The sequence below is a fragment of the Macaca thibetana genome, chromosome 2, assembly GCF_024542745.1.
Source record: "Macaca thibetana thibetana isolate TM-01 chromosome 2, ASM2454274v1, whole genome shotgun sequence".
NCBI classification, from domain to species: domain Eukaryota; kingdom Metazoa; phylum Chordata; class Mammalia; order Primates; family Cercopithecidae; genus Macaca; species Macaca thibetana.
Genome location: NC_065579.1, coordinates 51,641,760 through 51,655,465, shown reverse-complemented (window position 1 = coordinate 51,655,465; position 13,706 = coordinate 51,641,760). Strand labels below are relative to the sequence as shown.

The window sequence follows — 13,706 nt, the reverse complement described above, 5'->3', positions numbered from 1 at the left end:
GAACCTGATTTCTAAAGAGTACTACATAAAATAAACCACTAAAATGAAAAGTTAAAAATATTAGATCTAAAACAGAAAACTATAATCACTTCACTTAATTCTTCATCCAGGTTTTCATAAAGTGAATGATTAATGTAAAAGATTAATCCCCTCTCGTATTTCTGTAATCCATCCTCTACTGTCCAGTCCATGCGGGCCAGAACTTCAGCCATAGACAAACCAGACATCTTATAGTATGGCAAGGTGAGATGAGAATGCTGGGAGTCAAGCCTAAAGGGAAGGAAATAAAAAACCTGAAATTTGTCATTTTTTTAAAGACAGGGTCTCACTATGTTGCCCAGACTGATCTCAAACTCCTGATCTCAAGTGATCATCCCACCTCAGCCTCCCAAAGTGCTGGGATTCCAGGTGTGAGCCACCATGCCTAGTCAAATTTGTGATTTTTAAACCTGGATATCTAACACATTCTATAATAGAATATATCATGCTTTCCAGAAGATATAAATTCCAAAATACTTTTCTACTGCCATTAGTAACTAAAACAAACTCCTAAGTTTTATTTTACAAGCTTCTAATTAATGCAGTTTCTTTTTGCCTGCTCATAATAGAAACAAAAACAACAATTTAAGTTAATTCTAATATTCATGATCAGATTCTAAAATAATGGTGTTTATAGGAGGAAAAGTCTGTTTTATTAATTTTTAACCATTCATGTGGATCAAGTAAGTCGAAAACAATCATATGCAAAACAATGTATAAACATTACTCTCAAAAATAAAAACACTATTCATACTAGTGTCCCTTTCTGACATCATAAAAGCACTGACTACTAAGATCAAAATCATAAGACTGTCCAACTGGCAGCTCTCCCTTAAGCTGCAGACAATAAACTAGTCATACAGCTATGTCAGGGATTTTCAAAGCCTGAGAAAAATGTCAAAGCCCTAAGTTAAACAGTGGGAAAATCACAAACTTGAGACTTACTGCTCATCTTCTAAACTGTGACTCCTTGAGAGCAGGAAATGGGTCACATTCATTTTTGTATGTTGAAGCCTAGCACAGTATCTAACAGAGTATGTGCTCAATAAATGTTTGTGGAAGAAGTGAATAAATGAACCACCTCCCCATTTATCAGGTAACTACCAGAGATGGAAAAGCTAACAAGTGCACCCAAAGTTCAAGATGGCTTCTGTAACAAGGTTTCAAGAGGTGTCACCCACCTGCTGTAACAGTCCCCAAGGTGCCCACAGCTTTCCTTAAATGCTTCCAAAAGCTCTGCCTTCTCTCCAGGTTCCAGCTGACTGGCATCCATCAGGGCAGCTCGCACTAACAGATGAGCCTCACTGAGAAGGTGAATGCAGCTCTGGGTTTTGACGGTCTTATAGGTATTGCTATAGTCTATCTAAAACAAAAAAGACAAACACTAATGTTGCTGAAGAGAGACTCTCAAAAGTTCCTCAGTCCTTAAAATAATTTATATATTTTGTTAGTAAAGTTAACATTTGGACATATTAAACCCTAAAAGTAAACAAACTAGTTATGTATCATTCTGACAAGCGCTTAGCTGAAGGGCTTTTTTCCCATCATCTATGAGCCAGTTTAATACATACATGATTAGAAATAATACCTTGTTAAACAGCTCTAATCATTAGAGAGGTCCAAATAATACTGTAATACTAATAATACTGTAAACTTAGCAACAATTTTATCTCAATAAGACTAGTGAACGTACTAATATTTGAAATAGTTAAGCTTAAAAAATTATGATTTAATTCTCTCTCAAATTTAGACTGAGTATTCTTCCCCTATTTTAGTTTCAATTTGTAAGTTTAGGCTTTACTACATCTATTTCCATAACTCATAGAGGGCTCGTAAAAATTATCACTAGCTAATCTGACTCAATCAGTATATTCAGACCCTAGCAGTCAAATCACCTAAATGAAGACTTTCAATTAAGCAAGACTGAAAAGACAGGGCACAGCTGACATAATAACTGGCATTAAATTATTGGCAGGGACAAATCAGGCAACACCTTGACCTGATGATAAAATTAACATCACCAAAGAGGGGCAGATGAACAGCATGTGCCTCCAGATGTGATACCCTTAACACAAAAATCACCTATGAATATTCTGGCTGAAAATGCATAATCTGAATCTAACCATTAAAAAAAAGAGCAAACCCTAAATAAGCAGTACTCTCAAAAAAAAGTAAAGGGGAAAACTGTATTTGTCAAAAATATCCATGTCATAAAATATAATGAAAGGCTATAGAAATATTCCAGATTCAAGGAGGCTAAAGAGACACACTACCTGATCCTAGACTGGGTCTTGAACTGGAGGAGGGGGAATGCTATTAAGCCACTGAGTCAGCTGACAGAATTAGACTCTGAACAAACCAGATAAAGCACTGTGCCAATGTTAAATGTATTAAAACATACTACTGTATTGTGGTATCCAAGAGAGTATCCTGATTCTTAGAAAATATATGCTGAAGTACTTAGGGGCAAAAGACTGATGTATGCAGTTTACCTCCCAAAGAATCAGAAAACAGCGTACGTATACATGTGTGCACAGAAAGCACAGAGTGCATAAAAGAGAGAGAGAGAAGCAAATAGGGTAAAATGTTGACTGTGGAGAAATCTGTGTGGGGAATGGGAATATACAGAATATTCTTTTTTGAAAAAGAGTCAAAAGAGTCAGGGTCTTGCTGTGTCACCCAAGCTGGAATGCAGTGGTACGACCATAGCTCATTGTAGCCTTGAACTCCTAGGCTCAAGTAATCTTCCCATCTTAGCTTCCCAAGTAGCTAGGACTACAAGTATGTGCCACCAAAACTGGCTAATTTTTTTATTTTTTGTACAAATGGGATCTTACTATGTTACCCAGGCTAGTCTCGAACTCCTGGCCTCAAGCAACCCACTTGCCTCAGTCTCCCAAAGGGTTCGGAACAATATACTTATTCTTGTAACTTTTCTTTAAGTCTGAAATTGTTTCAAAATAAAGAGTTAAAATAATTGCCAGGGAGGAGTAGGAAGCTGTCACTCTTAGATCAGGAATAAGGATGCTCCCTCTGGGTCCCTCCCCCCAGGACAATGCTGCAGTAGCTGTAGTGCCCTGGGACAATCTGCTAACATTTCTAAATAAGAAGAGTGGGACAGGGATACACAATCCTAGATTTTTTTTTTTTCTCCATTTCTTAGCTATCTTTGCTAGGGTTCAAAGTTAAGGTCAAAGACTACGTTTAGATTGGCCAATCGATCTTCTTCGGAGAGTGGGTATGAATAAGGCAGTCTTATTCTAGTGAAGGGAATTTCTACTGGTCCCTTGGATGTCAGAAGCTGTAAAAATAAAGACACAGAGAGAGAGACACATTCCACTGTCAGACAGAGTCAGGAAGCTGAATGGCTGTGGCATCCTGAATGTATGATAATTAGAATCAATTTCTGATCATTAATTTCAGTCTAAATATCTACAAACAAGAATCAGAAGTTTGAAAAGAGTACCATCTCTTTGTACAGTTGCACTGGTGAGATCGTATTCACAATATACAAATTCCACCCAGCCTCAGCTACAGGAGGTATTTTGATCTTAACACTGGTATCTTTTCTAGAACTAAAAGCAAAACAAAGGACAATAATTTTAAAATGACATTATTAATAAATGGTAGTTGCAAATGGTAAATATTGGATATAAAATAACTATAAAATCATTTTCATTTACTATCTTCTTAAGTGATTAACTGTACACTCTATTGTTATGGAATATTAGTTCATAATACTACATAGGCTAACTGCATTTAATATTCTGTAATTTTCATGTAATGATAAACCAACTGCTTCCAATTCACTCCACAAGTATTCTCAAATGAGCAATAAGTTCAAAGAACAGGCAAGTCCCTGTCAAAAGGAAAATATCCTTGACTGTGGAAGTCCCCATGCCCAGGCTTGTTTCTGCATTTGACTTTCACGAATCTAGCATGCCCTAAGCCACAAATCTAAGCAGAAGCAACATCATGGCTGCTGAGAATATGATAAAGACACATAAAACTGTTAAGTTTGCTTAAAGCACTATCTTATCTCTTGCTTTCACTATGTGATGCATTTTCTTTAGTGTATAATCTTTTAAAATTGTTTATCAAATGAATTAGAATTTTTAAAAGCTCATTTAAAAAGTTATATCAAATGTGCAAGACTACAAACTGCTTTTCCTCTCGCCAGAAAGCTTTTAGGATCAGTAAGCCCCATACTCTGTGTACACTCAAAGTGATCAGTTACCAAAGTCCCCCTCTGATTCCTATTGATGCAACAAAGCATAGCCACTAACAATTTGAAAAAGTAAAAATCCATGTTAAAAGTAACCTATGTTTGATATGACATACACTATATGCTTCACTCCCTGAAGAGATTTCTTTCTTGATTAGATTTTCCTTAGAGAAGTTAGATTGCATTCTCTACCACTAAGTAAGAAAACATCAAATAGAAGCATAACTAGTCTGGAATTAAGCATTCTATTCTAAACAATGGGAAAGCAGAAACCTAACAGATAACAAGAGATGAATGTTATCAAAATACAACTTTATTTTCAGATAGATCGCATATCTATAGATCATAAATGTGCTTTAAGGTAAAACATACATTATTAATTTCTTTTGTAATATCAGAAAATAATTTTAGATAAAAATGTAACTACTGAAAGGGTCAAAGAAGAAAGACAGTAAAAACTCCTATAGTTTCAATTAGTATTACAGGCTCAGTCTTTCCCATTAATTACACAGAAAAGCATGTCCTTTAACTAATCTAAAACAGCTTTGATTTTTACTGAAACTATTTTATAATCCATTTTCTCCTAAAAGTTCCCAGGTCAGTTATAAAGTGTATTACAGAAATTGTTAGAACCTTTTCTTTCTCTGGAAAAAGACTACCATAAAAAAGCCATTTGATCATTCCAAGTTACGATTTAAAAAAAGATAAACACAAAATATACCAGTTACAATTCATTCCAGAAACTGGCAGGAATGCCTGGGGCAAGGGGATGCTTACAGAAGCCTCTTGGGTGACTGTCTTCTCTCTGGAATGGCCTCAGGGTCTGCTTTAGTCAAAAGTATGATGTGGTTTTTAAAGTGACAGATGGCTTTCAAGCCTATGAAAAGCTGTATTCTTAAAGCACAGACATCCATACTAACAGGTGGGCAAGCCTAGTAAAGGAAAACCACAAATTTAAGCAAGAAATAAAGGTACATGCACTTCAATCTTCAAAAATCAGTCAGTTTATTTGATAAAATCTCCTGCTGCCGCCATCCCATACCCACCACCACCAAAAAACAAATAAACAAAAAAACAATCCAAATGCCTATTCTTAACAGAGGAGGTTATCTAAACCTATGTAACCAATAGCGCATTCTATATGAGCTACTCAGTCAACAAACTCAGTTATTTACTGATTGAATAAATGTGGAAACAGGGTCCTACAGCTGCAGGAACTTCTGTGTGCGCCCCACAGATACCTCCAAGAGAGGAAGCTGGTACCCTGCCACCCAGGGAAACCCCTACTACTAGCAGGATGGTTAGGGGTATGCCGAAATGGGGTTTTTAGGCAAAACCAGACACTATGAAAGGACATTCTACTGCATGCAGAGTACATAAAATGGTTTCTTTGTGGATGTGTGTGTGAAAGAAATGCTTGTAAGTTCCGATGGCCCCTGACTGTTAGTCTATTAGGTATGAACAGTGCATGGAATGGCTGACAGACTGGAACATGTCAGATAAACTAGAGGAGCTAGCCTTTTGCTCTTGTAAAGGACCATCAATTCAAGTAGAACGAATAAGAAAACTAATGGAAGAGCTCTATTCTGGCATGCTGCCAGGACCCTGCCTTCTTGTCCATGCATGCTGTTTTGATTCTGAGGTCATCTTCACTGGTACCTCCATGTAAAAATAGTTCAGGTGGCTTGGCTAGTGCTGAGCAGCCAGAATCTCAGAGGAAAAGGAGACAGACCACATGCACTTTCAACCAGACTCTGAGGTTGTGAAACTTTTTCCAGATGTCACAGCTCCAAAGCCTGAGTCGGCAGGTGGGCTAAACGTGTGCTTGTTTAACTGGCACCTAGGGCTTCAGAACTGGTGGAGTCGCAGGAAAGGAGCAACCGTGAGGTGTGATCATCCCTTCTCCCTCCTACCTCCACAGGCCTCAAGGGCAGCATACCCCCACCAGACGCCCACCTCTCCTTATCCCTCCCCTTTGTCTCTTCCTTGTTCCTTCGTTCTGCTTTTATAAGACTCTGAAAATACATGGAATTTTTTTTTTTCCAAATGTACATTGATCCTACTTCAATCTATAAGGTACTTTAAATCACACCATCACCCCTATATAAGCCTATGTCTTTCTGAGGTTTGAAAAGGCAAGGAGGGAAAAGAAGAGGACAAAGAATGGAAGTTTTACTTTTTTAATCTGTTACTTTTCTATTTTTACAAAGGAAATAATCCTGATTTTAAAATAATCTCTCAAAAAGGCCATGTGTGTATCTTACACAGACAAAGGCACAGGAAATCTGTGGTTCTGGTTTCCCAAGAGGCTGAGAGCAGGCAGTAAGCCTGGTCAGCAACAGAAAACCACAGGCAGGCCATTAAAAAGGGTCACTAGGAACTCAGAGACCATGCTTTCCATAAAACACTATCATATGACACAATTTGGGCGACAGTGACTGTGAAAGAGTATCTCAGACACATTAGGCACTGTGTCGGGGCTGGTTTGTTAAAACAACCATCATTATTGAAGGCTTATTTTTCTGGAAAAAGGTATTCCAGTTTCCAGACAGATATAAACCAATTTTTGAAATGCAGAGCATCATGATTTGGGAGCTTCTTGCAGCATGTATATTCCTAACAAACAGCCAATTCAACTAGCTTATATTTCAGAAGTAAAATAACACAGGTGAATATAATGTACATGATCAGCATATTTCTGAGAACAGAAATTCAAAGTCAGAAAACACAGAATCTCAACATAATAATGCCTACATTTATTTTGTGGTCAAGAGGATTTTTTTAGAGACCAAGCACTTTACTTCACACTAAAAATGAGATTACTGATCTACCATATCCATTAACTCATAGATTAAGTATAGAAGGTTATCAAAGGCTTATAAAATACAGAATTACAGGCATAGCTGATAATAGTATAAACAAATCATTTTAATGCATTGTATTCAATTTTGTGCTCTTAAGTATGTTGATTTCTGGACTGTTTTGTTAACAGCTCTGTAAAACTGCCACCTATATTTCCATTTAATAAAATACAATTGCTCCAAGCATGGTGGCTCATGCCTGTAATCCCACCATTTTGGGAGGCTGAGGCAGGCAGATCACTTGGGCCCAGAAGTTCAAGACTAGCCTGGGCGACATAGCAAAACCCCATCTCTGCAATAATAATAATAATAATAATAATAATAATAATAATAATACAAAAGAAATGAGCAGGGCATGGTGGTGCACACCTGTAGTCCCAGCTACCTGAGGGGCTGGGGTGGCAGGATCACTTGAGTCAAAGAGTTCGAGGCTGCAGTGAGCTATGATTGTGCCACTGCCCTCCAGCCTGGGTGATAGAGCAAGACCCTGAATCGAAAAAATTAAAAGTTAAAAATAAAAAAATAAAAAATAAAATTGTAGTATACTATAGTTGTGAACTGCTCTCAGTTCACACTTTTTATATTCTTTACCAAACTTTAAAAACTATGCACTAAATCAATTCAGAGTGAAATGTTTGCAAAGCAATCTTAAAAACTGTCAACTAAGCCATGAATCACAAAATCCTTACTATTTTATATCCAAAAGTTCTAATTCAATACATTAGACAACCTTAAGCTCTTTCGTTCTTGCCTAGCTTAGGTCTGAGAGCAAATCTACGAGTATTCATGTGCTCCTTTGTGATCGTAAGGTTTCACTGTCTTCATAAGCCAGTTCTTACCTTCAGGGTGGTGTCCATGTACGGGTCCTCCTCACGAGCTGCCGCCGCACTGCACCGTACAGTGAAACACTGCAGGTTGTTACTGAGGAGGAAGAACCAGGCTGCTGAGCAAAGTGAGGCCAAGAACCAACATACCCGCACCAGGGAGGGTTTCACAGGCAAACACGCCAATGGCAGGGGTGGCAGTCAAGTATCTATCAAATATTGCCAAGGTAAACTGCTTCTCAGTAAGAGGAATGCCTCAGAATCCCTGTGGTTTTTAAAAATATACAACTGGTCCCCATAACACCCCCAGTGAATCGCAATCTCTAGGGGCTGAATCTAGACGTGTATATTTCTACAAAACTCCGTATGTGACTCTGATGTGCATCTATAGTTAGGAACCATGGAACTGGGTCAATATCTTCATTTTACAGACAAATGATGCCCCCAGTACCTGCCCAAGGTACAGAAAGGTGTCTATCAAAACCAAGATTAAAACCCATTTCTTAACTGTTGTTCTTCCTCACCCACCTCATGATGAAATCCAACCTGGATTATGTTGGACAACATAGACTATGCAAACTCAAATCCAATGGTCAAATTGAAAATGAGAGACCATCTAAAGGCATCTTCAGAATTACCTAGTCCAGCAGCTTGTTTTAAAGATTGGGGCATGAAAGGTTCATGACTGGTCCACCGCCTCTCTGGAGAGTACAGCCAATTAGATCCCAGGTCTCCTGACCCCTCACACTCCTCTACCTCTTTCCACAACTCCAGGCTGCTTCTGCATACAAGAAGGACCTAGGGACTCCACAGTAAGTGCCTGGTTGTCATCGAGGTCAACCCTCGAATATTGACATTAAAAACAGTTAATTAACTTAGAAATTGCTATACAATGATGTATATTTCTGTCCCATTATGTGATGGGACAGAAATTAATATTTTTATTCCTTCTTTCTCCCTCCCTTTTTACAAAAAAACTATAAAGTGGGAGAAGCAAAAATGAACTCTTTAAAATAAAAAAAAGGACTAAAGCAAACCTAACAGTAATATTAAACTTAAAAAAATTCCTCAAAAAGAAAGGCATTCTGATATTTTTAGTTAGGAGACTTAGCACATTTTAAGAGGTAGTCAGGCCTCTCTCCATCTGCTGGTGCTTCCACTTCAGCCTCAGTCCACTGCAATCTCTATCTCTGCAAAGTTCTAGGAAATGACTCCTGGAGTCCTGACAATAACTAGGACGGTAGCACCACCATTTACAAATCTGGAGTACAGTTAGCAACCTTGGGAAGTAAACTGAGAGAGAGGGAAGCAAAAAAGCACCTGCAGTGGGACCAGAAGGACAGTTGAGAATAGCTATGACCACAAAAACAAATGACCTTTAGATTCTAGAGATAAAAAGGCAGGGTTTCGGCTGGGCATGGTGGCTCAACCCTGTAATCCCAGCACTTTGGGAGTCTGAGGCGGGTGGATCACGAGGTCAGGAGATCGAGACCACCCTTGCTAACACGGTGAAACCTTGTCTCTACTAAAAATACAAAAAAAAAAAAAAAAAAAAAAAAAAACCACATGGCCAGGCACAGTGGCTCACGCCTGTAATCCCAGCACTTTGGGAGGCTGAGGTGGGTGAATTGCCTGAGGTCAGGAGTTTGAGACCAGTCTGGCCAACATGGTGAAACCCTGCCTCTACTAAAAATACAAAAAAATTAGCTAGGCGTGGTGGCAGGCGCCTGTAATCCCAGCTACTCAGGAGGCTGAGGCAGGGGAACTGCTTGAACCAGGGAGATGGAGGTTGCAGTGAGCTGAGTCATACCACTGCACTCCAGCCTGGGCGACACAGCGAGACTCCATCTCAAAAAAAAAAGAAGTCTTGATGTGCTTAACTCTGGGAGAAAAGGATTTCATGGGGGGCTTTCCTACTTACATATTTCTATAAAGTTGGCATTTGACATGATTTTATTTTGTTCTTTGCTTCTTAAAAAATCTCTATCGATTTCTTTGGGCGTATACCAATCTTCAAGAAACTTTTCAAGACCACCTTACGGGACAAGCGATTTTGAAACATTTATCTATTGGGTAAAATAAAAAAGATGGGCCAGGCGCAGTAGCTCACATCTGTAATCCCAGCACTCTGGGAGGCCGTGGCGGGTGGATCATCTGAGGTCAGGAGCTGGAGACCAGCTTGGCCAACATGGTGAAACCCCATCTCTACTAAAAATACAAAAAAATTAGTCAGGCATGGTGGCAGGTGCCTATAATCACAGCAACTTGGGAGGCTGAGGCAGGAGAATCGCTTACACCCCGGAGGCAGAGGTTGCAGTGAGCTGAGACCGTACCATTGCACTCCAGCTTGGGCAACAAAAGCGAAACTCCGATTTGATTTGAAAAACAGGAGTGGAGATTCTTATTAAGAATCTGAATGTAGAGCAGTGTGAAGAAGAGGCAAGAACGACCCCTGGACCGACCAAAGTCTGCGCGCGCTGCGAATCTGAATGTAGAGCAGTGTGAAGAAGAGGCAAGAACGACCCCTGGACCGACCAAAGTCTGCGCGCGCTGCATCCCGCGTCCAGCACCTACGTCCCACTGCCTTCCCCACCATGCCCAAGAGAAAGGCTGAAGGGGACGCTAAAGGAGATAAAGCCAAGGTGAAGGACGAACCACAGAGAAGATCCGCGAGGTTGTCTGCTCCTCCAAAGCCAGAGCCCAAGCCTAAAAAGGCCCCTGCAAAGAAGGGAGAGAAGGTACCCAAAGGGAAAAAGGGAAAAGCTGATGCTGGCAAGGAGGGGAAAACCCTGCAGAAAACGGAGATGCCAAACAGAGCAGGCACAGAAAGCTGAAGGTGCTGGAGATGCCATTTGAAGTGTGTGCATTTTTGATAACTGTGTACTTCTGGTGACTGTACAGTTTGAAATACTATTTTTTATCAAGTTTTATAAAAATGCAGAATTTTGTTTTACTTTTTTTTTTTTTTTTTTAAGCTATGTTGTCAGCACACAGAACACTTCATTGTTGTCTTTGGGGGAAGGGGCATATGTCCCTAACAGAATGTCTCCAAAGCTGGATTAATGTGGGGAAAACACCTTTCCCTTCTAGTTTTGAGAGACTTCCTCTTGGCTCCCAGGAGGAGGGATTCCCTGACTTTGACACACATGGCCACCTTGGCACAAAAGCCTTGTGGTATGGAAAAACAAATTTGTTTTTATGTCCTCTTCTCCCTTTCCATCTTTCAGCATAGACTTAACTCCCTTAAGCCCAGACATCTGTTGAGAACTAACCCCTAGTCATTGGTTACCAGTGTGTCCGGCAATCTGGACTTTCCAGTGATGCCACTGAGATGGCACCTGTCAAAACAGCAGTGGTTCCATTTCTAGATTGTGGATCTTCAGGTAAATTCTGCCATTTTCATTTCACTTCCTGAAAGTCAGGGTCAGCTTGTGAAAAGTTGTTAAACAACATGCTAAATGTGAAATGTTAACCCTCACTCTAAACTTTCCCTGTTCAGAGCATGAGATGAAGACTTCATTGGGTTTTATAGTGGCTTTCTGATTTTTGGCAATCCATTGAAGAAGGGAGTTCGAAAGTTGTTGTATACTATTAATGATTGTCTGCCCATGTCCTGCCTGAAATACCATGATTGTTTATGGAAAGTATCTTTAATAAAGCTGGATACAGCTTGGTTTGGAAAAAAAAAAAAAAAAAGAATCTGAATGTACATAAAACAACTGCTATTCTAATGTCTAATGGTTTCACAGTCAAGTTAATGATGTCAGTCTCCTTTAGTGCTGATAATAAGCTCAAAAATTTCCTATCTGGAGGCAGTCAAAATGCACGAATTAAAAGTCCATTCAAACTCATAATATAATGCTTTCAGGACTCTACACTCCAAACTTGTACATAACTTATAAATAAGACAGATGGGGCAATAGATTTAGTGGGTCCACTCACTAAATTCTCAGTGTACTTCAAGTATATGCAATCAGATGGGAAAAAGATGGATAGTCTTTTACATCTATATGATGGGACAGAAATCAGTATTTTTATTCCTTCCTCTTCCCTTTCTTTTTCCATTGTTTCTGAGATGGTATAGTTTCCTAGATTCTTCTGCATCCTTAAAAATTTTCATCTTTCTCCTCTTGCTTACTGAGTAAGACCTTCACCAGAGTTTAATTCTTTAATAACTTTTCACTCTCTATATACACTCTCACTACTTTAATAATCAACTGTTTTGTTGGTGGTAATAAAACTTCTAAGCTTTCCTCTTTACCCTAATCTACAGTTCTATGTGTCCAAAAGTCTACTTAGCATTCTCTCGATAATCTATAAGCATTTCAAACTCAAATGTCTAAACCAAACATCTCTTTTGCCCCACATTTCACCAGCCTCCAGTGTTTCATAAAAGCAGACAAAACCATGGTGGGATTTTTCATGCCTCCTACATCCCCATTATCCCATCAGACAAGTCTTTTAACTTTCCCACTGAAGCCTCTCCCATCCATCCTCCCTTCTCCTTTCATTACCACTACCCTGCCTGAATACCGCCCCTTAATATCTTTGCCTGAACTATTCCAATAGTTTATTTATCTATGTTCAATCCACCTTCCACCACAGCCACCATTAATTTTCCTAAAATGTTCTGATCATATTACTTTATCTGGTTAAAACTTTAAAAGTCCTTAGTTTAATTTTCAAATCCTTGAGCTCTCTCTCAAGCAGTTTCCACCACCTGTCTACTTTTCAGCTTCTTCATATTTAAAGAACATCACTACCCAACACTTTGGACATTGGAAAGACTAGCTACCTCCACATTGTTCACTTAAGAAACACACTGCCAAGGGCAGCATTTCTCCTTAAGCCAGAAATCAGGTGGAGAAGGGAGTACAACCACTAAGAGTGGATATCAGAATCTCCAGATTGGTTCTATGCAGTTTGGAAGCTCCAGCACCTGCTAGAGATTCTGATACTACCACTCAGTGGTGGGGGGATCTCTGTCCTGTGCAATTAACATTTGGATGTTCCTAAAAACTTGATACAGTTTTTGTTTATAGTCTTCCTTCAATCTATAATGCACATCTCTTTCCATCTTCATCTACCAAAATTCTAGCTAGCTTTCATGCTTCACTTCAAACACAATCAGCTATCTACAACTTCCCCATACAACTTAGCCAGAAGTAATTTCCTTCCTCCCAATGTCAATGGCACTTTCATGAGGTCTTAAGACATTTTTCACAAATCTCCCAGTGTCTATGACTCTTGTATGTCTCTCTTTCTCTTCTATTGTTGTTTTAGAAAGTGGTTGGTGTATCTTATTCACAGTTGCTTGGTCAGAGGACACAACGAAGTGCCCTGAACATAATCTAAGCTCAAAAAACAGGAAATAGAACCAAAACCATCATATGCTGCTGAGATTAAAAGGAAATGAAATCAAGCTACTGCTTGTGAACCCAGTTTACATGCCAGCATAACAGGGGAAGGCAACTCAACACATCTGCCACCAAATAGCACGTGACTTTGACCAATTCTAACCTCTCTGTAACTACTTCCCTATCTGTGCCAATCAGGGAGAGAATAAGATCATCTCTCTGGCCCCTTCACAGTTCTAAACTATTACAAAATAACTCAATTTATACTAGAAAAATATGGTAGCAGTGAGAAAAAAAAATTAGGAAATCTAAAAAGAAACATAAAGAGACACTCTGACTGGCTGCATTGACTTTTCATTAAAATTCCCTATGAAAGTCTTCCTTTATGAAGAACCTTATA

At 39.2% G+C, this 13,706-nt stretch overlaps 1 protein-coding gene and 1 pseudogene across 5 annotated transcripts in view; one reads left to right on the top strand and one right to left on the bottom strand.

Annotated features, from left to right (window-relative positions):
* HPS3 (HPS3 biogenesis of lysosomal organelles complex 2 subunit 1) overlaps positions 1 to 13,706 on the bottom strand; it is a 44,039-nt gene that overhangs the window by 13,527 nt on the left and 16,806 nt on the right. For all 4 annotated transcript variants that reach the window (XM_050778212.1, XM_050778214.1, XM_050778213.1 and 1 more), the window contains 5 exons: positions 7,965 to 8,046; positions 5,042 to 5,196; positions 3,506 to 3,614; positions 1,221 to 1,402; positions 90 to 270 (listed from right to left, as the gene is read on the bottom strand). In XM_050778212.1, the coding sequence (XP_050634169.1) occupies positions 90 to 270; positions 1,221 to 1,402; positions 3,506 to 3,614; positions 5,042 to 5,196; positions 7,965 to 8,046 (709 nt within the window). The remainder of the gene's footprint in view (positions 1 to 89; positions 271 to 1,220; positions 1,403 to 3,505; positions 3,615 to 5,041; positions 5,197 to 7,964; positions 8,047 to 13,706) is intronic.
* Positions 10,445 to 11,492, top strand: LOC126947501 (non-histone chromosomal protein HMG-17-like; annotated as a pseudogene). Its single transcript, XR_007723105.1, has one exon. The product of XR_007723105.1 is annotated as a non-histone chromosomal protein HMG-17-like (transcript).